A 21,601-nucleotide genomic window follows, 5' to 3' on the forward strand; every position below is an offset into this window, starting at 1 on the left:
CAGAGCGGGTGCCAGATCGTAGGGAGCTGCCAGCACCCCTGGTCCCCTCCACGACACAACCACGTCCCTCGGCCACTTCTGGGTCCTGAGCGCGTCTCGGACGCGGCAGGATAGCTCTAGGACGCACTGCAACCCAGCGGCCGAAAGGAAGAGCAGGGGCGGAGGCTCGGAGCGGACTTACCAACTCGCCCCGGAAGCTCCGAGGCCCCGCCCCGGCGGCCGCCAGCGGGGGGGCGTGGCATCGCCGGCGCCCCCGCCCCGCCCCCGCCGCGCGCGCCCCCGGCCCGGGCCCTAGTCTCGCTGCGCGCGAGGCCGCGGAGGCCTGAGGCCTGGGGAGGGGCGGCGGCCGGGCTGGCCTTGGCCTCGCGCCTTCCCCTGTGGCCGCCGCAGCCTCCGCGGGCGGTATCGGAGTGTCGTGAGGCGCGTGGCCGCGTCACACGCGCACCTGTCGGGGCGACGGGCCCTGCGGAAGAGGAGGTGCGGTCCGGGGCGCAGAGAAGCCCTCGGGAGCGGGCCGGGCCCTCAGCGCCGCCCCGGCCGTGTCCCGGAGGAGCGGCCCGCGCCGCCGCGCGAAAGGAAGTAAGCGCCCCCCCTCCACGCCGGCCCCGCCGCCGCCCCCGCCCCCGCCCCGGCGCCTCCAACCCGCGCTGCCGCCGGGCCCGAGGCCGCGCCGAACCCCGGAGCCTGCGCTGCCCGCCCCGCGGAGCCTGGCTGGCGGCTTTGGGGCTGCTCAGGAGGCGGCCAGGGTCCCTCCAGGGTCGCTCCGAGCGGCCCTTTCCTGGGCTTCCCGGAACTGAGTTACAGGAGAGGGGGAACTCCGTGCTTTACCCGGGACCTGCTTAGTCTTTGGCATTGATTGGCCCTCGGGTTTCACATATCGTTTCCCGTACCGGGATCCAGTGAACGGTTTTCCAGAGGCAAACCTCTCTGGATGTCTGAAAATCAGTTCACCCAACCTTGAATGCTTAGCCAGAAGAGAGAACTTCTGGAAAGAAGTGTCCTTCCCCACTCCCCCTGCACCCCCAACAGGCCCATGGATCATGAAAGGCAACAGATGAGGGAAAACTGGTGTCAAATGGGCATATTTTTTATTTTTTATTTTTTTAACTTTTTTATAAAAGATGGGGTATTGCTCGGTTGCCCAGGCTGGAGTGCAGTGGCACAAACACGGCTCCCTGCAGCCTCCACCTCTTGGGCTCAGGCCATCCTCCTGCCTCAGCCTCCCGAGTAGCTGGGACCACAGGCGCGCACCACCACGCCGGCTTTTTGTAGAGACAGTGGTCTCACTATGTTGCCCAGGCTGGTCTCGAACTCCTGGGCTCAAATGATCCTCCTGCTTAAGCCTTCCAAAGTGTTGGGATTACAGGTGTGAAGCACCACACCCAGATAGCATATTTTAAATTATGCATCATATCCCTTTAATTTTTCATCATTATGATTGGAAGGTCATGATAAGCTGTCTTTTTCCTTGGTATTTTTCTGCGGTGGATGGTTAGTTGTTTGGTTTTTTTTTGTTTTTTTTTTTTTGGTAGGTACGGAATTTCACTCTTGTTGCCCAAGCTGGAGTGCAATGGCATGATCTCGGCCCACTGCAACCTTCTCCCTGGTTCAAGCGATTCTCCCACTTCAGCTTTCTGAGTAGGTGGGATTACAGGCACGTGGCACCACGCCCAGCTAATTTTATTTTTTAGTAGAAACGGGGTTTCACTATGTTATCCAGACTTGTCTCGAACTCCTGACCTCGGGTGATCCACCGCCTCGGCCTCCGCAAGTGCTGGGATTACAGGCCGCACCCAGCTGGTTGGTTTTAACAGCAGTTCAAGAAGCTAGCAAGAAGGCCTTCATTCGTGATGCTAATGGTTTAATGATAGAAACTAACATTTCTGGCCGGGCCCAGTGGCTCACTCCTGTAATCCCAACACTTTGGGAGGCCAAGGCGGGCAGGTCACTTGAAGAGTTCGAGACCAGCCTGGCCAACATGGTGAAACCCTGTCTCTACTAAAAATACAAAAATTTGCTGGGCCTAGGGGCAGTGGATGCCTGTAATCCCAGCTACTGGGGAGGCTGAGGCAGGAGAATGGCGTGAACTGCCCCGCCTCAGGTGGTGGAGGTTGCAGTGAACCAAGATTGTGCCACTGCACTCTAGCCTGGGTGACAAAGCTAGACTTCATCTCAAAGAAAAAAAGCAGCTAGGATTTCTTGGGTGCTTACTGTATGCCAGGCATTGTGCTAAGTGCCTTGCTTCCCATTGACTTGTTTTCCCATTTTGTGGTTGAGGTACAGAGAGGTTAAATAACTTGTCTGAGGGCACATAGTTACTGAGTGGCAGGGATTTGAATCCAGAATATTCTCATGTAACCAGTTCTCCAAAAACTAGCCCTTGAAGGTCTTCCAGGTTTCAACAAAGCAACTGAGGCTTACGCATGGTGTCTTCCTGATGTCAGAAGGAAGAACTGTGAAAGGCAAAGCGAACCCGGGAGACCGCGGTTAGTGTTCGGAACAAATTGACTTCATGGATCAGAGAAATAGCCTGTCTGGTTTAAACCACTGTTCAGTATCTACACTAATACAGTGGTCATTTTGCCATTCAGAGATGTAGTCACATTTTACAGGAAGGTTAGCTCTGGGACCAGACTGTCTGTATTCAAAACCTATCACCTCTAGTTGCTTAACCTTCAGTAAGTTATTTGACTTCTCTCTTTTTTTTTTGAAATGAAGTCTCGCTCTGTTGCCCAGGCTGGAGTGCAGTGGCACCATCTCAGCTCACTGCAACCTTCACCTCCTGGGTTCAAGTGATTCTCCTCCCTCAGTCTCCCAAATAGCTGGGATTATAGGCACCTGCCACCACGCCTGGCTAATTTTTGAATTTTTAGTAGAGACGGGGTTTCACCATGTTGACCAGGCTGGTTTTAAACTCCTGACCTCCAGTGATCCTCCTGCCTCAGCCTCCCAAACTGCTGGGATTATAGGCATGAGCCACCACGCCTGGCCACATTATTTGACCTCTCTTTGCCCTCCTCTCTACTCACTGCTAAAATGGGGATAATCATGGGACCTACCTCATATGGTTGTGGCAAGATTTAAATGGTATGATGCATGTCACACTGATAGCCGAGCATTTGGCATATAGTTAAATACTCCATAAATAGCTCTTTTATTATTAAAAGTATTGTTCCAAGTAGTAAGCTGCTGCTAATGTGTGCTGTGTCACAGTGCTTGAAGTCACCATTAGAGATGTATTCCTTTGTCCATATTTCAAATGCAGAAATGACAGTGGTCCTGTGCAAATGGGATTTATTTGTCCATTTAGCAGATATTTATAGAGCGCCTTCTGTATGCCAGGCCTTGTTTTGGATACTGGAGGTACTGCGGAGAACAAAACAAACAAAAGTCCCTGTCCTCACTGGCACGCACACTCTTGGGGGAAGGAATGGCAGACAATAGGCAAAATGAATGTAATTATCATACAGTATATTAGAAAGCGATGTACTGCAGAGAGAAATAAAGCAGGAGAGGAGGATGGGGGTGGGCGGTTTACAATTTTAGAGTGGTCTGAGTAAGCCTCACTGAGAAGATGACATTTTAGCAAAGAACTGAAGTTAGTGAGGGAGTAAACCACGTGGACATGGTGGGGGACATGGGGGGGTTGGCCAGGCAGAGAGAACAAGTGCAAAGGCCCTGAGGCAGGAGACTGGGCAGCCAGAGCCTAGATGGGCAGGATGGTAAGAGAAGAGCTCAAAGAGGTAATGGGTGGGAGGCCAGAATGTGTAGACTCTGCAGACGTCTGCACAGAGGAATGGCATGATCCAGCTGGAGCTATAAAAAGGTCACTGACTGCCGTGTTGAGGCTCAACCATAGAGGGTCCGGATAGACAGAGGAGACCAATTAGGAAGTTCCTGCAGTAATCCAGACAGAGATGACGGTGGCTGGCACCGGAGTGGAGTGGTGGAAGGTGGTGAGAAGCAGTTGTATTCTACATAATTTTGAAGATAGAAACTACAAGATTTGCTGACAGATCAGATGACCTCAAGGTTTCTGGGTCTGAACACCTGGAAGGATAGAGTTGCCATTTACTGAGAATGGGGAAAGCTACATTGGAAGCAGGTTGGGAGAGAAATCAGTTCAGTTTTGTACATATTAAGTCTGGCAAACATCCCACTCATGCTCTCAGAATAGCAATTGACTGCATGAGTCTGGAGTTTAGGGGAAGTTCGGGCTGTAAATAATGACTTGGGCAGATAGGCAGTTGTGTGCTGGTAATGTTTACCAACTGACTCTGTGAGGGGTGGGGTTGCCCTGATTTATAGCCTTTGCCTATATCTGTGGTGTAAATATTCCCACATTGGCCAACTTCAAATACACTATAATATATTTTCACCTCATAGATGCAGTGGATATAAATAATATCAAGAGCATAGATATTAGTGAAATGCAGTCAGATGATTAGGAAGTAATGAGTTTTGAGTATTTATTACCTTTTTAATTTATGTAATGAATTTTTTTTTTTTTTTTTTTTGAGACGGAGTCTTGCTCTGTCACCCAGGCTGGAGTGCAGTGGTATGATCTCTGCTCACTGCAACCTCCAGCAGTTTTCCTGCCTCACCCTCCCAAGTAGCTGACATTACAGGCACCTGCCACCACACCCTGCTAACTTTTGTATTTTTAGTAGAAATGGGGTTTCGCCATGTTACCCAGGCTGGTCTCGATCTCCTGGGCTCAAGTAATCCTCCCGTCTCGGTCTCCCAAAGTGCTGGGATTACAGGAGAGGTACCTAAAGATGGGAATGAGGATTCTCTGAGATGAGAGAGGAACAAGGACCCCAGAGCCCGATATGGAAGCTTTTGTCCCTATTCTGGCCACGAGGGCAGTGAATGCAGATCAGAGGTCATTGATAGCAGGCTTGATTTTTATCTGCATTGATGGGTTCAGCATAAATGGACCAGAACAGGAGTGCAAAAAAGAAAACAAGCAAACAAAAAAACCCCAAAAACCTTGGGTTGGCTATTGTAAAAAGACTACGCACATCGCCGTGTGCTTTAGTTTCAAATGATCTTTAGTTTGAACTTTTGTTTTACTCCCACATGTTCTTTTTAAAAAATTCCAAACTCATGGGTCATGATTTGAAGAAAATTTCCCTTCCTCCTGCCTGGCGCACAGAAGGTAACGTCAAAAGCCGGGAAAGGGAACAGGGCAGCAGCAGACATTGACCTTTACCTCCCAGCTCCTCTCTCCCACCCCTTGTCGGCTGGGCATAAGAGGATTAGAACTGCTTCCTCCTGTGGTTTACCAGAAAACGCTCTGCGGCTGGAGCTTCAGCACAGGCTGGGTCTGTCTGTGCTGGGTCTGGTTGGGGACAGCTGCATGCCTCTTCCGCTTGGGTGAGAACAAAGGCCGGAACCTGGATTCTGATCCAAACCCCCTGGCTGGCCAAGCCAGTGCTCTCACCTTCTGGGATGTTAGCAGAGCCTTTTAACTGGTAAGTCTCTCCCAGGATGACTGGTAGGAGCCTCTCAGGAGTAGAGTTGGAGACAGTGAAGGATGCCCAGGACTGGGTTCATGTGCCCACAGTCAGCCCTGGCTCTAAGATGAGCCATCAGAAGAAGGTCTTTTCCACCTCCCTACAGGATGCCCCCACAGCACTTTGTTTCGTAGTGAGTGTATTTCTGGCAAGTATCTTAAATAAGAATTGTAAATGAAATTGCATCCTCCACACACGTAAGTTACAGCTTCAAGAGTTTTTGTCTTAACTGCTGAATGACGCACAGTTCTCAGCTCTTGGCTTCATATTTTAGTTCTGTTTCCCTGCCTGGCTGCAGAGGTCAAGGCTTGAAGCACTCATTTGCCTTATAGAAAAGTGGAGGGCAGTTCCCAGATAATAGGGTGCGGATCTCCTTTCCTCGGAAAACAGGACTTAGGGACACTAAAAGATCACACAGATCCTTTATCTCACCCTCCCATTTCCTAGTTGAGGAAACTGAGGCCCAGCCAGGCTAAATGACTTGTTCAAGGTTATGCGGTTGTTTAGAGGCAGGGCCTAGACAAGAGCCACCGCACAGTCCAGTTCCCAGTCTGATGCCCCCTCCTCTTAGAGCTGCTCAAACTTCTCACTAAAGATTTTCTCATTGATTTGTTCATTTTTTGAAAAGAAGGGATTCATAGTTGGATAAGCCTTTGGAAGGCTACTTCCATGCTCTTTGACTAACTTCAAGTATGTAATTTCAGAAGATTTATTTCATAGGCCATTCCTCTCAGAGCAGGCAAGGAGGCAGAGGGGAGAAGTGCTTCAGAGGAAAACCTTCTGAGGTGGGGCCTTGCAGCATAAGGAGGAGGCGTGGAGCCCAGGAGATGTGTTAGAGCTGTGGGTGCCTCTGCTCCAGAGGCTGGGGTCCCTCTGTTCCTGACTTTGACTTAACTGGACTTCTCTGGGCCTGCTTATATCCCTGTCAGGACAGCAGGGAGGATGACCAAGCCAGCCTTCCTCCTGCTACTTCCAGACTAGTCGGGAGTGTTGAGTTAGGAACCAGGGTTTGATCTCCAGTGCTGGCTGCAGGGCCTGGCTCTGTAGCCCCAGGAGAGGAGGGAGGTTCACAATCTTTTTCCTGAGAGCAATGGTATTATACCACCCTTGGGGGCCAGGAGGAACTTTGCATTTAATTAATTAATTAACATTTGTATAGCATTTTTGTCACATGTATCATCTCAGTCTTCACTGCCCCCGCCCCCAACCCCCTGCCTTGGGTGATGGTATTTGCCCTGTTTTATGGATGAGGAAATGTGTGTGCTAAGGCTCTAAATACCTACCTGCCCTTATGGAAAGGTGGAGGGCGTCTCCCTGATTTAATTGGCCGATTTATTTAATTATTTATTTTATTTAATTTTTTTTTTTGAGACAGGGTCTCTCTCTGTCACCAGGCTGGAGTGCAGGGTGCAATCATGGCTCACTGCAGCCTGGACCTCTCAGGCTCAAGCAGTCCTCAGCCTCCTGAGTAGCTGAGGCTACAGACATGTGCCACCACACCCAGCTAATTTTAAAATATTTTTTGTAGAGGTGGGGGTCTGGCTATGTTGCCCAGGCTGGTCTGGAAGTCCTGGGCTCAAGTGATCCTCCTGCCTTGGCCTCCCAAAGTGCTGGGATAATAGGCGTGAGCCACTGTGCCTGGCCTAATTAGGTGACTTAATTAGACCACGAAGCTAGGCAGTGGTCCTGAGCCCAGGTCCTTGCACCCAAATGCCTCGTTCTTCTGCTTGACTAAGGAAGCTGTTTAGCATCGTGACTGAGGCCCCAGGCTTTGTGGCTTGACAGTTTCCTTCACCTTCCAGTTTCCTTGTCCGTAGAATGACTCCTCACAGAACCCCCTCCGCAAGACTGTTGTGAGGAACGATTGGAACGGTGCGTTTAAGTCACCTGGCACACGCTGACTACTTGGTTAACACAGGTATTATTACTGGACTCAGGAACAACCAGTTTTTACAAGGGGATGGGCACATGAAACCATTTGAGACTGTTTCGAAACACCTGTGTTAGGACCTACCCTACGCCTTCTGGATCGGAACGTCTTTGTCTTGAGAAAGGCAGCAGGAGGCGAGGCACGCGTGTTTGTTCTGATGCCCTCCTTTGATGAGAATCGTTACTCTGGTACTCACTGCTCAGTATTCCAGAGTCTTGCTGCTCGAAGTGTGCTCTTGGACCAGCTGTCAGCACTTCAGGTCCCCTTCCTTCTGCATCAGAATCTCCTTTTAAAAAGATCCCCAGGAAATTCAAATGCTCATTAAAGTTTGAGAAACACTGTAAAGGTTAAAAAACATATAATAAAACAAATACCCACACATACCACCCACACCCATTTAGGAAAGAGTTGTTCTCTAGTTGTTTTGCAAACACAGAGTAAACAATCATGTTGTAATACCCAGTATCTTGGATTTGTTTAAAGAAGTGCTGGGAACATAACAGATAAGGGAGGCCAACCTGAGAACCGGGGACCCAGAACAGGACTCATTAGGGAGGGACTCAAATCTCAGAGTCAGAACAGGATTAAATAGAGGGCCAGGAGTCAGTTCAGGCCAGGTGGCCATCCATCACAGCTGTCTGCAGTCTTCTGGGGTGGGGACAGAGGTGCTGGCCCTTGGGGCTCCCCCACCTGCCCATGCCAGCACTCTGGGGGCTTAGCTCCTCCCTTTGTACCAGGCACGTCCAGAGCCCTGGCTACCCGGATCCGATCAGCAGCTCTGAAGCACAGCCTGCCAGCTGGCGGCTCCTCCTTCTCCAGGCTGTTCTCTGGGCTTCAGATTTCTCACTCGCCCTCTCCCGCACTGACCTTGCAGCTTCTCCTTCTCTCCAGACGGGCGATTGCCAGTTGAGGAAAAAATGCTTGAAGGGCCAAGGACAGGGACTGGAAAGAGGAGGAAAAAGCAGAATGGTCCTGTGGTCCATGTGTGTATTTAGGGGTGAGGGCAGATACAGGGAGAGTGGGAGAGGAAGGCTGGGGAGTCACTCGTGTGGCCCCGATCCTCTAGTTAAAGCTCCAGTGATGGACGCGTCGTGTGTCCTATAGACTCTGGCTCAGACGCTGTTGTTGGGTCCTCACCTTGGGTTGGTCACTCACTAGGACCCTCTTGGAGATGGATCTCGAGAGCGATGAGGAAGAGGCAGAGGGGACGGTGGGAGGAGGGGGTCGAAGTCAGGGCAGGAGGCAGATTTGGTCCCCTCTGTATAGCGATGGTGGAGAGGTCATTGGGTGTGTCATGCAGTGACTGCACAGTCAGTCCCAGCTCCCCTGCTTTCTTACCCTGGGACCTTCATTGACCTGAGCCTCAGCTTTACCATTTGCAGAATGGGAGAACTATAACAGAACCCACCCCATGTGGTTCTTTCCAGGGTTCTTGTCTGGATTCATTGAGCTCTAATGCATATGAGTACTTAGTGCCAGCACTAAGCGTTTGCTGGTATCGCTCTTCCAGGATGACACCTACCACTCAGTGCTTCATAGGTGGTAGGCACTGGCCTAAGCTCATTACAAGCACGAACTCCTTTTATTCTTATCACAACTCTGTGGTGTAGGTACCACTATTACCTCCATTTCAGGTGAGAAAACTGAGGTGCAGCCAGGTTAAATAATTGTGCAGTTACTAAGGGGTTGAGCTGGGATTCAGACTTGGGCAGTTGGTCTGGAGTCCATGTTTCCTGTCACTATGCCATCCCAGTTATTAGTCATCATTTTGTAGTTGGAGCCCAGTAGACATGGAGAAGAGGCAGGTGAGAGGCGAGAGGAGGTGGTCCTACCCTCTCACTGTTCCAGCTGTCGCCTGAGGACCTGCCAGTATACCTAGGCTGGGGCTGCCCTGCTCGTCCAGGTGACCTGTGCTCCTGGAAGAGACTGGCCTTGGTCATAAAATGGACAGCTCTACTCCCAGGCCTGCTGCCCTTCCTGGTGGCCTTTGCCACTTTCCTATGCTCCCGGCAGCAAAGTGGTTCATCTCTAGCAAGTGGTCTCTAACTTTCCCAGGCAGAGTCCCTGTCTGCAGGGCAGGCTCCCTACCCACTGGCTTCCTGGAACAGAAACCAGGCCGCCACGAGGGAGGGACAAGCTGTGGGCCTATAACATTTTCTCAAGAAACACGTGGTGGTTTCTTGCCAGGCAGGAAATGTTTGTTTCCACATCATAGCCACCTGAACCATGTCTGATCCTTCCTTGTTCCTCGTCTGTCTCTCTGTGCACCCCAGGCACCCAGGCATGTGGAAGATGCTCATAGTGGTGATGTGCGTGGCCCTTCTGGGCTGCCTGCAGGCCCAGGAGCTCCAGGAACATGTCTCCATAATCCTGCTGGGAGCCACTGGGGACCTGGCTAAGAAGTACTTATGGCAAGGACTGTTCCAGCTGTACCTGGATGAAGCGGGGAGGGGCCACAGTTTTAGCTTCCATGGAGCTGCTCTGACAGCCCCCAAGCAGGGCCAAGAGCTCATGGCCAAGACCCTGGAATCCCTCTCCTGCCCCAAGGACATGGCACCAAGTCACTGTGCAGAGGAAAAGGATCAGTTCCTGCAGCTGAGCCGGTACCGCCAACTGAAGACGGCCGAGGACTATCAGGCCCTGAACAAGGACATCGAGGCACAGCTCCAGCACGCAGGCCTCCGGGAGGCTGGCAGGATCTTCTACTTCTCGGTGCCACCCTTCGCCTATGCAGACATTGCCCGCAACATCAACAGCAGCTGCCGGCCAGGCCCGGGCGCCTGGCTGCGGGTTGTCCTTGAGAAACCCTTTGGCCATGACCACTTCTCAGCTCAACAGCTGGCCACAGAACTCGGGAGCTTTTTCCAGGAGGAGGAAATGTACCGGGTGGACCATTACTTGGGCAAGCAGGTGAGCATCAGCGTGGAGCCTGCCAGGGCTAGGGTGAGCTGGATGCTGGTAGACCCCAGCAACAAGGCCACTCACTCATTGTGGAGCTAGGCCCCAGGGCATTGTGAACTCATAGCTCCCGTGGTCTCCTTGAGGGTAGGCAGGAGGTGAGGGGGTAAAAGAAAGACAGCAGCAGGGCAGGACTGTTGGGTCCTTGTCCATGTATCTGGCCTCTTTTGTCCTCTGCAAAGCCCCCATTCTCTTTGTTTCCCAGTCTGGGCTCTGGCTTCTCACGGTTGCCCTGCATCCTCTGTGGAGGCGGCCCAGCAACTCTGGTGTCTGGACCTGGCTTCCTGTTGGGTGTGCGTGGGAATTAGAACGAGCTTTCTTCTGCACCCATCCACCTTTGTTTTTTTTTTTCTTTAAGACAGAGTCTGCTCTGTCCCCAGGCTGGAGTGCAGTGGCACGATCTCGGCTCACTGCAACCTCCGCCTCCTGGGTTCCAGCAATTCTCCCGCCTCAGCCTCCCAAGTAGCTCAGCTTACAGGCACACATCACCAGGCCCGGCTAATTCTTTGCATTTTTAGTAGAAATGGGGTTTCACCATATTGGCCAGGCTGGTCTCGAAATCCTGACCTCAAGTGATCCGCTCGCTTCGGCCTCCCAAAGTGCTAAGATTACAGGTGTGATTACAGGGCACCCTGCCCCATCTACCTTTTTTCAAAATCTTTTTCTTCCTAAGTTGTGTTTTGAGCCAGAAGGTTGGCAACAAGAGCTTAAACCAGGGAGTAGTAGGACTCTAAGCCCTGGGCAGGGGCATGGGGTAACCTCCTGGGTGACACATGTGCGTTGACCAGTTCACTCAAAATGCCTTGGAGGCCTTGGGCACATCCTGTCCCAGGAACCCCAGCAGAGAGCGCAGCAGCCCTGTGTTCTGGTACATAGTGCTGGTGGGCATAGGTAGTTGCTGAGGACAGAGACATGGCTTTCCATCCCACCCTGCCTGGAGTTGCCCATAGTAGGATTCCTAAGCAGTGGTCCTCAGAACTGGGCCAGTCCTGGGGAGATTTTCACTTGTTTATAGTGAGATGAGAAGAAATACTGAATGTGCTCAATTCGAAGCTTTTCTTGCTACATTTTTGGTGTTAAACCTGTCTTTATTTTATTAAAAATTGTAATAGAAGATAGGTAATTTTAACTATTTCTTTTCTTGGCAAAATACAAATCTGGTAACCCTTTGGAGGTCACTTGCAAGTTTTTGGAACCTTTACTGGCCTGTGAGATCCTGAAGTCCAGAACTGCTGCTCGGAGGGCATCTTCTGCTCTGAGCAGGGAATAGAGAGGTCGGAGCCCTTCCCAGGAGTCAGGGTTCCTCCTTCATCACGAGAGGAACCTGCAGCATGCCCAGTCTTCCTCCTGACAGGCCGTGGCACAGATCCTGCCTTTCCGAGACCAGAACCGCAAGGCTTTGGACAGCCTCTGGAACCGGCACCACGTGGAGCGGGTGGAGATCATCATGAAAGAGACCGTGGATGCCGAAGGTGTGTGATTGGCCCGGCGCGCTCGGTTCCCCAGCCTCTGCCTGCCCGCTGTCTGCGGTGAGGCGTGGGGCGCTTCTCAGAGGGAGGTTTTCTGTGGGCCTGTGGTCTCCCTTCGAGCCTGCCATGTGCCTAGCTCTGGACCGGGCTAAACCCCAGGGTGCCAGCTGGCAAAGCCCAAGTAGCCATTGCTGTCCATGGGGAGTGTATCGTCCAGAGAAGTAGACGTGGCACAGAGGCAGGAAACCACTGGCACGTGGTAGAGGCTGGAGTCCCCCTGAGATCCCCCTGAGTTTTTGAGTGTGTAGAGACCATGGGAGCTGCGTGAGGGCTTCTCCGACTGTGGTGCTTGCAGCCGTGGCACCCCCTGCCTGGGGTACTCCCTGTCGTGTCCCCCTCACCTCCTGACCCCTCTGTCGCTTGTTAGATCTCAGCTCCATGGCCCTCCAGGAAGCCTTTCTGAGCCCTGCAGACCCACTCCCCTCACCCGCACGGCACCACACGCCTCCCTCCCCTGCCCTGCATGGTGTTACCCTTGCCTCGTCCTTTTCCACCCTGTCCCTCCTGCCAGCCTGTAGGCTCCAGGAGGACACCGCCTCTCCGGCACCTGCCACACACCTCAGACACGCTGAGTAAACACCCGGGAGGTGAGGGGCCCTGCGTCAGGCCCACCTCTGCCTTCAGCTGGGTGGCTTCAGCATGTCACTCCCTGCAGCTGTGAGATGAGCATGTCCTGTCAATGAGGACAGCTAAGGTCCCTTTGGGACCTGGCATTCTGTGATGGTAGCAAAGTTTTGGAGCATTGACCGTGAAGATGGAAAGCACTGGCTCTTGCCCAGTAATGATAACAGCTAAAGTTGACCGTGTCCCCAGTCCCCCAGCCGCCGGGTGAGGTGCGCGCTGTTATTAGCCTCCTTACAGATGAAGATGGTGGCGAGCCCACAGCCCCACAGTAGAAGGTGGTGGAGCCTGATCCTGGGGGCAATAGTCTGGCCCCAGCACTCAGGCCTGGCGCCGCCGCCCTGTGCTGCCAGCGCTGCGTCAGTGGCCAGCTCATCCCCACAGCCGCTTTCTGCAGCTGCAGCGGGAGCACCCGAGGCCACTGCCCTCCCCGCCCCAGCCCCCGCAGTGCGTGCCCGCCACAGGGCAGGGCCCGAGCCCTGGACCCAGGGATGGGCCAGGAGGTTTCTCCTCTTTTTCTGTCTACCTTGCTCTTTCTCTGGGCCATTTTCTCTTTTTCTTTCCCCCACCTTGGTTTCTCTCTTCAGCTGTTTCTCCATTCCTCTCCGAATGTGTATTTAGTGCCAGAAGCTCTCTGCGGGGCTGAGGTGCCACAGTGAAAACTCAGCCTCTCAGATATGGCTCCCTCATACTGCCCAGATTCACGGGTGCTGTGAGGGTGATGATCTCATCACACCGGCTGGCGGGACAAACTCCAAAATGCAGCCGGGCGCTGTGGCGCACCCGTAGTCCCAGAAACTCGGGGACAGAGGCAGGAGGATCATTTGAGCTCAGGTGTTGGACACCAGCCTGGGCGGCATAGCGAGCCCCTGTCTTTGAAAAAGGAAACAAAATGGGTGACGGGTGTTGCAGGCAGGTAGCGTGGTCAGGGGACAATGTGGGGGGTGGGTGGGATTCCAGGCAGGACTTCCCGAGCCAGGCCTTGAAGGACATTGCTGGGCTCGAGAAGGCACTGGCTTTCTCTACTCCAGAACCCACAGCAGAAAAGAGGCCCTGCCCCCTGCAGTGGGTCACAGGGAATCGTCCTCCAGCCCTTCCAAGTTTCCCTCCCAGTCCTCAACAGGGCGCCTGTCATGGGTTTCCCCCCATGCCTGTCTGTGCCTGATATCCCAGCAGGCACGTGTGCTGGGCCTATCCCTGCTTCATCTTCAGAGAAGTGAGCTGCACCTGGTGCAGAAAGCCTGGAGCAGAATGGGAGGGGCCCTGCCCCTGTGCAGCTAGTGGGCTGGAGCCTGCCCTTCTCTACCTGGACTTGGCCCCATCCCCAGCAAGGCTGGGAGACCAGGATTCCTCTTCTCTCCCCTTTCTGGCAACTCCTTCCTGTCCCCGCCCTGGGCTGGGGAAGAGCCATGATGTCTGGCGTTACCTGTTGGTGCTGTTGCCTCTTAGTTCTTCCAACCCTCCCACCGTTTCCTTCTTGGTATGTAGTGTCCATTTGTGGGTTCTGTGTGGGTCCCGTGGAGCCAGGGACCAGGCAGCTTGCAGGCCTGATTATCCTAGCAAAGGTACTTTTGGATTTTGGAGAAAGAAACATGGAAGACATGAAAGAAAGACAGGCGGAGCTCTGGGCGGGTCTGTTTGCCGAGACAGTCTGAGGATGTTGAGTTTGAACAGCAAGACAACAGCCTGGGCTGGCTGTCCTCAAGGTCCAGGAGGGAGAGCCACTTGGAGCCCTGTTGTCACAGCTGCGGGGACTAAAGGAGGTCCAGCCTTGCCTGCCATGTGGTGCTCTGGGGGAGGGTCCGCTGCTCCTAAGCTTCAGAGTCCAAGGCCCTTAGTTCAACTGGGCCCTGCACCTTCAGCCCAGGGGCAAAGGGAGCCTCAGCGCAGGACAGGCAGTGGGGGATCCACTAGTCCTGGAGGCTTGCAGCCTGTTGTGCTGAGGCCAGAGTGGGGCTCGTTTAGTCCATGCTTCTTGTCAGAAGTGGCCAGCAGGACTGCAGCCGTCCTGGGGTTTGGGCGTCACTCATTGGCTTGTTTACCTGTCATTTACTGGCAGGCCCTGCCTAACTCATAGCAGGGAGGGACTGCCTGCTGCTGTGCCCAGCCCCCCAGCAAGTGGGCCTTGGACACGGGGTGCTTTGGCAACAGAATGAGCTTGCTTGCTGTCTCTCTCAGTTTTGTGTGCCTGCGTGCCAGAGGACACATTCTTTCTACATCCCAAGAAGGTGGCCTGGTACCGCCCTGCTGGCCCAAGCACTGCTCTGTGCTGTCTTCTCTGGGTCCAGCTTTGGAGCTAGTCCCTCAGGGGGCCCCCTTCTGTAGTTCAGGCTGGAGAGAAGGGACAGGCACCGCAGACCTGCAGCACACCCCAGCATGGCCAGGAGCCCTGTGCCCAGCACAGCAGGGCCTAGGCTGCCACTGCTGCCCCGGGTAAGGACAGGAAACAGGCAGGAGGAAATGCTGCCTTCTACTGGAGTTTGGTGGACTTGGCAGGCGAGCGCCACTGCAGTGGGGCTCAGCGTAGGCAGAACGTTTCCAAGGCAGGATTCAGAGCCCCGTGGTCTGACTGCTAAGCAGAGGGGCAGAGTGCACAGCAGGTCATTCTCCCCAGCTCCCCACCCCACACACACCACAGGCCATTCTCCCCCACTCCCCACCCTGTGCTCTGCCCCTGCCAAGGATTCCGGTGGATCCCAGCTGCCCTCCACCCCCGCAGTGGTGCAACCCTAGCTGACTCCTAGGCAGGAGTGGCACCTGCGTAACCCAAGCCAGCACCCTGAGTGCTGGGAAGGGAGGAGGCTGCAAGCCAGGCCTGGGAAATGGAGCATTCCTGGTCCAGAGCTGCCGCAGGCCCCAGGAAAGGGACTTCTGAGCGGCAAGGTCGTTTGGATGTCTTCCCCCATCCGTATCACACACATCTAAGTGGGTGGAAGCCGGCTTCCCCAGCTCCCTCCCCGCCGTCCTCCATGCTGGGTGAGTGCTTTTTTTTTTTTTCTTGCTGCAGCCTCTGGCCCAGAGGAGTTTGCTGCAGAGTCAAGGCTACTGCACAGGCCGGAGGGGGTGGGGAGGAGGAAAGGAAGCAGGGATCTGGTACCCAGCTCCCCTCAGCCTGACCTGGGGTGCTTCTCCTGTGTGTCCCAGTCTGTGAGCCCCTGAGAGGCACAGCCACCCAGGGTACCCTGGCTGGGGTCTCTGAAGCAGCATGGGCCATAGAAGGAGAGTCACTGAGCCTCCTTCATCCCAGAGATGACCCTGGCTGGCCCTCATCATGGCATCGGGAGGGCTCTGCAGACAGGTGGGCCCATGTGATTAATGGGCTGTGTTCAGCTGTCTGGGTCCGGCTGCCTTTTCTGTCGGGAGTGCTGGAATTGGAACCGAGGTCTCGGGCACCTCAGAGCCCAAGCCTCTAGCCACTGAGCTCCACAGCCTCCCAAGCTGGCCAGGCCTTCAGCAGTTGGCCTCCCTGCTGGAACGCACTCAGGGCCAGTCTCACTGCTGCCCTAGTTTCCCCTCTGTGTAGAAGGCCTGTCGTTGTTGTTACAAAGAAGGAGGGAGACTTCCTGAGGATGTCACTGCTGGGAGGGTCCCTGTCCTGACATGGGGAAAGGAGCTTGATGCTTGCCCCACCTCTGAGGGCTGGAGTGACCGTTCAGTGCCTCTCACTGAGGGACCAGGGCAGCCAGGGTCCTTCCAGGCACACACCAGCTGTCCCGCCTTCCATCCTGGTGTGCCAGAAGGGGCCAGGAGCTCACTCAGCAGGGCCAGTTCCCCTTCTCGCCCCATCTGCAGAGCTGTCTGCGAGGTGAGTCCAGGGCAGCTGCTGGATCTCCTGTCCAGAGAGAGCACCAGCCAGCACACTGCACTCTCCTTGGCCCTCACCTCTTTTTATTTTTAGTAATCCCAGAAGGTGTTGATAGGGATTGCAGCTGGCTCTTAGTTGTTTGTCTTTTTTTTTTTTTTAATCTATTTTTGTTGGGGAAACCTGGATTTCCCACAATGTGGAAGCAATGAGGAGGGGGTTTCTGGTCCTGGTTCTGAAGGCTGTGACCTTCAGCACACCTCTATACAATGCTGATAGCCCCGGTACCTCTCTCTCGGGTAGTTTTAAGGATTAAATCAGATAATGCACACGGAAATACGTTACAAATGGAAGTGTTGTTCTTCTTCCAAGTTTGCAAGGAGAGGCAGCGGCAGTGTGTCTGAGTTCCACATGACTTATATTGGATTATTATATAAATCCTGTAAATTGATCTGTCATACTCTTTTATGTCCATTCTTTATGTCATATTTCTCTCTCACATATACGCACACAGTTGTATATGTATTTAAATCTCTATGTATTAGTAGTCTGCACAGTATATACCTTTTAATACTTGTGTTTCTGTTCAGTTCTGTTCATACTACAGAATATGTGTTATAAACTCTTTTATTAAGCTTTTTGGTTGTTTCTGGTGTTTTGCCATTTTATTATTATAATCTTAGAGATGGAGTCTTGTTATGTTGCCCAGGCTGCTCTTGAACACCTGGTCTCAAGTGATCCTCTCTTGCTTTAACCTCCCAAGTAGCTGAGACTACAGGAGTGCCCCGCCTCCCCTGGCTTCTATCTTAGATACTACTTTATGAGCTTTTTTAAAAATTGAGATACAATGCACATACCACAAAATTTACGCTTTTTAAATATAAAATTAAGTGGTTTTCAGTATATTTACAAAGTTATGCAACTACTATCTAATTCGAGAACATTTATGAGCATTTTAAAGAAACATCTTCCCTGTAAGTATATGCTTCTGCAGTGGAACGACTGGGCCAAGGGGAAGAAGTGCTTTCCAGCTGTTGCTCTCTGTTACGAGACTGAGCAGCAGGGCCGGCAGGCGCAGTCATGGCCCCCCTACTTTGTCATCCTCTGACCTTGGACGAGCTCTGGATGTGCACAGGCAGGAGCCAAGTTTACAGGGGGTCTTTCTTCCCAATGTCCACCCTGGTTGTGCTTTTCTCTATCCTTTTCATATACTGATGGGTTTCAACCCTCAACTTTCAACCCAGGAAAAGATACTAGGAGCCAATATAGATCATTTTTAGGAGAAATCAGTCCACAATAACTGGCAGTAACTAAGAAAAGATCAGCATCAGCAGGAGGGCCAGCCCCTCACCTCCTGTCCTTGCACTCAGCTGCATGGCCTCTTCCCAGGGAGGTGCCAGGCCACGGTCCCGGTCACTGCATTAAACTCTGAAAAGACAGAGCCAACCAGGAGAGGAGCGAAGTCCATAAATCTACAGGCCGTGTTAAACACAGGCGCACCCCCTGAAGCTTGAAATTAAGGAATAAAGGAAGCTCTCTTTTACCCAGCAGGTAGTAAACCCGTGGAATGCATTCTTTCTGAGAATTGAGAGAGGATAAAAATAGGAAAGGGGCCGCTTAGGGATTTGCTACATTAATGAATAGTAAGCAGATAACAGGGCTTTTAGGGACTCTGTTGTGTTCCCTTCATCAAAAATTCATCTGTTTTTAAAACTTTAACTATGTTGTTGACATATAAATCTGTAATTCATTGATCAAAAGACACATATTTTTCATATTTGGACGTCTCTGAAGTTGGGTTTATCCTTAACGGGTTGACATAGTGAAACTGGAAACCCTTTTCTTTCTTAGGGGTTATAAAACAGTGATGCCTCCACCACTGATGGCATTTCAGGTTTGATGAAATCCAGTTTCTCTCCAGTGTCTGTTGTCTCCCCAGGCCCTAGTTTATGCCTCCAGCCGCCTTTTAGAGAGCTCCACGGGGAGCTGCACCATCACTTCAGATGCAGCAGATTTAGAATGAAAACCACCACTGCATTTTTCTCAGGAAATACCAACTACTTTTTCTAACCTCTTTATTTCAGATGGTAACAGTGCTCTCTGAGTGACCAGGCCGGTAGCCCTTCTCTTACAGCATCTGTCATAAGAAAAATTCCAACCCATATTTATCAGTGTTTCCTATGTGCTACCCACTGTTCAAAGCCCTGTGTGGTTATTCACTCCTGAAGGCCCCCAGAAGCCCTGCAAGGGAGGCACGGGATTGTTGCTTGTTCACACGTGAGGTGATGTCAGTTACTGGAGATCACAGGCCTGAAAGATGGTAGAGCCCGTATTTAAACCAGGGCCGACTGGGCATGGTGGCTCACACCTGTAATCCCAGCACTTTGGGAGGCCGAGACAGGTGGATCACTTGAGGTCAGGAGTTCAAGACCGGCCTGGCCAACATGGTGAAACCCCATCTCCACTAAAAATACAAAAATTAGCCAGGTGTGGTAGCATGTGCCTATAATCCCAGCTACTCGGGAGGCTGAGGCAGAAGAATTGCTTGAACCCGGGAGGCGAAGGTGGCAGTGAGCCAAGATCGCGCCACTGCACTCCAACCTGGGTCACAGAGGGAGGCTCCATCTCAAATAAAATAAAATAAAATAAAATAAAATAAAATAAAATACTGGAGCAGCCTGACTCCAGAGACCACACTCCAGATCACAGCTGTGCACCACCATTCACAGATCCAGCCAGCCACCAAGTAGTTTGTATTCATCTATAATAACTTCTTTGCAGTTCACTGTGACTTTGTTCCCTCCTACCTTTGTTACTTCCTTTGATTGCAGCAAAGGCTGCCTCGGTGATTTCACTACCACCAGTCCCATCCTGTTCGTCTTGCGGGTCGCAGACAGCTTCATCTGCCTTAAGTACCTCTTTCGTGGTTCTGCTTCCCTATTCTGAAACCTTTTTACAAAAGTTTTATTGAGCCATAACTCACAAATCCTGCTACACTTTACTCAGTTAAGGTGGACAGGCCAGTGGGCTTTAGTGTATTCACAGAGTTGTGTGTCAGTACCACAATCAATTTTGGAACATGTTCATCACGGGAAAGGAAACTCTGTACCCCTTAGTTGTCATCCCCTAACTTCCCCCTCCCCCCAGCTCCTGGCAACCACGGAACTTCATTCTCTGTGGGGTTGCCTGTTCTGGATATTTCGTACATATAGGATCATACGGTGTGTGGTTTCTGTCACTTAGCATCCTGTGTTCAGAGTTCATCCAAGTTCTAGCAGGTACCAGCACTTTATTCCTTTCTACTGCTGAATATTATCTTATTGTATAGGTATACCATAATTTATCCAGTCACCAGTTGGTGGACATTTGGGTTGTCTCTACTTTTTGGCAATTATGAATAATGCTGCAATGAGCATTCATGTACAAGCTTTTGTGTGGACCTGCATTTTTATTTCCCTTGAGTGTAAACCCAGGAGTGGGGTTGCTGGATCATGACTCTGTTTAACTGTTTGAGGCCAAGAACTCTTATTTATTTATTTATTTATTTATTATTTTTGGAGACAGGGTCTTGATCTGTTGCCCTGGCTGGAGTGCAGTGGTGCAATCATAGCTCACTGCAGCCTCGACCTCCTAGGCTTAAGTGATCCTCACACCTTAGCCTCCCAAGTAGCTGGGACCACAGATGTATGCCACCATGCCCGGCTAATTTTTGTATTTTTTGTAGAGATGGGGTTTTGCCATGTTGCCTAGGCTGGTCTTGAACTCCTGGACTCAGGAGATCTGGCCGACTCAGCCTCCCAAAATGCTGGGATTACAGGCATAAGCTACTGTGCCAGGCCTTAGGTCCCTTTCAAATATAAGATGTTCCTAATTTTCCTGTTCTACTATTGCAGGGGAAGGGAAGAATTGTCTTTTTACATTCTCCCAAAAAGGAGAATTGGAAGGTTTGGTAACCCTGGGCCCATACTCCTGTGAGGCACCACCTGAATGCAGCTGAGGTACTTAACTGTCGCTGTGAGGGACACCAGCCTCACTCCATCCTCTTTGCTTTTGCCGGCTCCGGTAGGCATTGGAATCTCTGACGTCTGCCCTAGACCCTTCCTTCCAGAAGCTCAGCCGGCTTCTTCATTGTGCTCTGTTTCTAAAGGCCAGTGGTGCCCACGCCACTTAACTTCACACCATTCTGTTGTAGGGTTGAGTAGTAGGTAATTAAAAGGGAAATCTTTTGCAGGCTCTGGGGCCAACTGCCTGGGTTTGAATCTCATTTTTACCTCTTCACCAGCTGTGTGTGACCTTGGGTAAGTTTTCAACCTCTCTGAACTTCAGATTCCTTATATTTTAAAATAGGGGAAATAGAAGGGCCTCCTTATAGGTTGTTATTCTGAGGATAAATGGACTGATCCACAGACATTGCTGTCATCAGTATTCTCTTTTTGTGGATGTCTTCTCAACAATAGCACAAGAACTTTGAAGGCCATAACACTACAGAGCTGGGGGACCTCAGCCATTGTTTTCCCAGTGGAGACCACTCTTGGCATTTTGGTTGGCACAGTTGGGCTGGACTTCCTGTTCATTTCAGGGTTTAGTATCCCTGGACAGAGCTGCACCCTCTAGCTTCCGGTTGCTATGGCCGGGGACAGGGTGCCTTCCTATGAGTGGCTGCCGGCTTCATTTCTTGCCCCCAACACTGGTGCTGCTGTCAGAAATGGCATATCGGGCTGGCTTCAGGGCAGGTTGTTCCCCCAGCCGTGACCTGGGCATGCTTGCTGTCTAGTTGACCCGAGAGTGCACACCAACAACCCGGTCAGGGCAGGTGCTCAGGATTGGCGCCGTGGACCCAGAATGGCTGCTGGCAGGGAGCATGCTGGGCTCAGCAGGCCTGAACTTAGAATCCACTGCTCTTTGTCTGTTTGAATTAAATGTTAACTAGATCCTAGGTAAAACTGAAGTTTACAGAATGCATGGAAGAGATACAGAACTATGGTATAACAAACACCAATCCACCTACCACCCGTTTTTAAAAAAGAATTTGATTCTCCTGCGTGTCCCTCCCCACATTCTGACCTATTTCCTCATCTTACGCTTCCGAGTTGCAGATAGATTATCCCCTCACTTCTCCTTATGTTTCCATGCACACCTCGTTCCCTAAACAACCTGTTGTATAATTTTGAACAAGAGTCATCCTGTATGTGTCCAAGCATGGATCTTTTTGTCTCTGTGTCCAGCGTTTGGGAGAATTGTT

General features: G+C 51.9%; 1 protein-coding gene across 3 annotated transcripts in view; it reads left to right on the forward strand.

Annotated features, from left to right (window-relative positions):
* The first annotated feature begins 300 nt into the window (after positions 1–300).
* Positions 301–21,601, forward strand: part of H6PD (hexose-6-phosphate dehydrogenase/glucose 1-dehydrogenase) — a 30,932-nt gene continuing 9,631 nt past the window's right edge. The window contains exons 1-3 of one of the 3 annotated variants that reach the window (XM_025405455.1): positions 301–579; positions 9,723–10,359; positions 11,762–11,879. In XM_025405455.1, coding sequence (XP_025261240.1) covers positions 9,733–10,359; positions 11,762–11,879 — 745 coding nt within the window. In that variant the 5' untranslated portion in view covers positions 301–579; positions 9,723–9,732. Of the gene's footprint in view, positions 580–5,454; positions 5,478–9,431; positions 10,360–11,761; positions 11,880–21,601 lie in introns of those variants that run through there. The other 2 variants (XM_025405449.1, XM_025405439.1) reach the window with 2 other exon arrangements.

The sequence above is a fragment of the Theropithecus gelada genome, chromosome 1, assembly GCF_003255815.1.
Source record: "Theropithecus gelada isolate Dixy chromosome 1, Tgel_1.0, whole genome shotgun sequence".
Taxonomy (NCBI): Eukaryota; Metazoa; Chordata; class Mammalia; order Primates; family Cercopithecidae; genus Theropithecus; species Theropithecus gelada.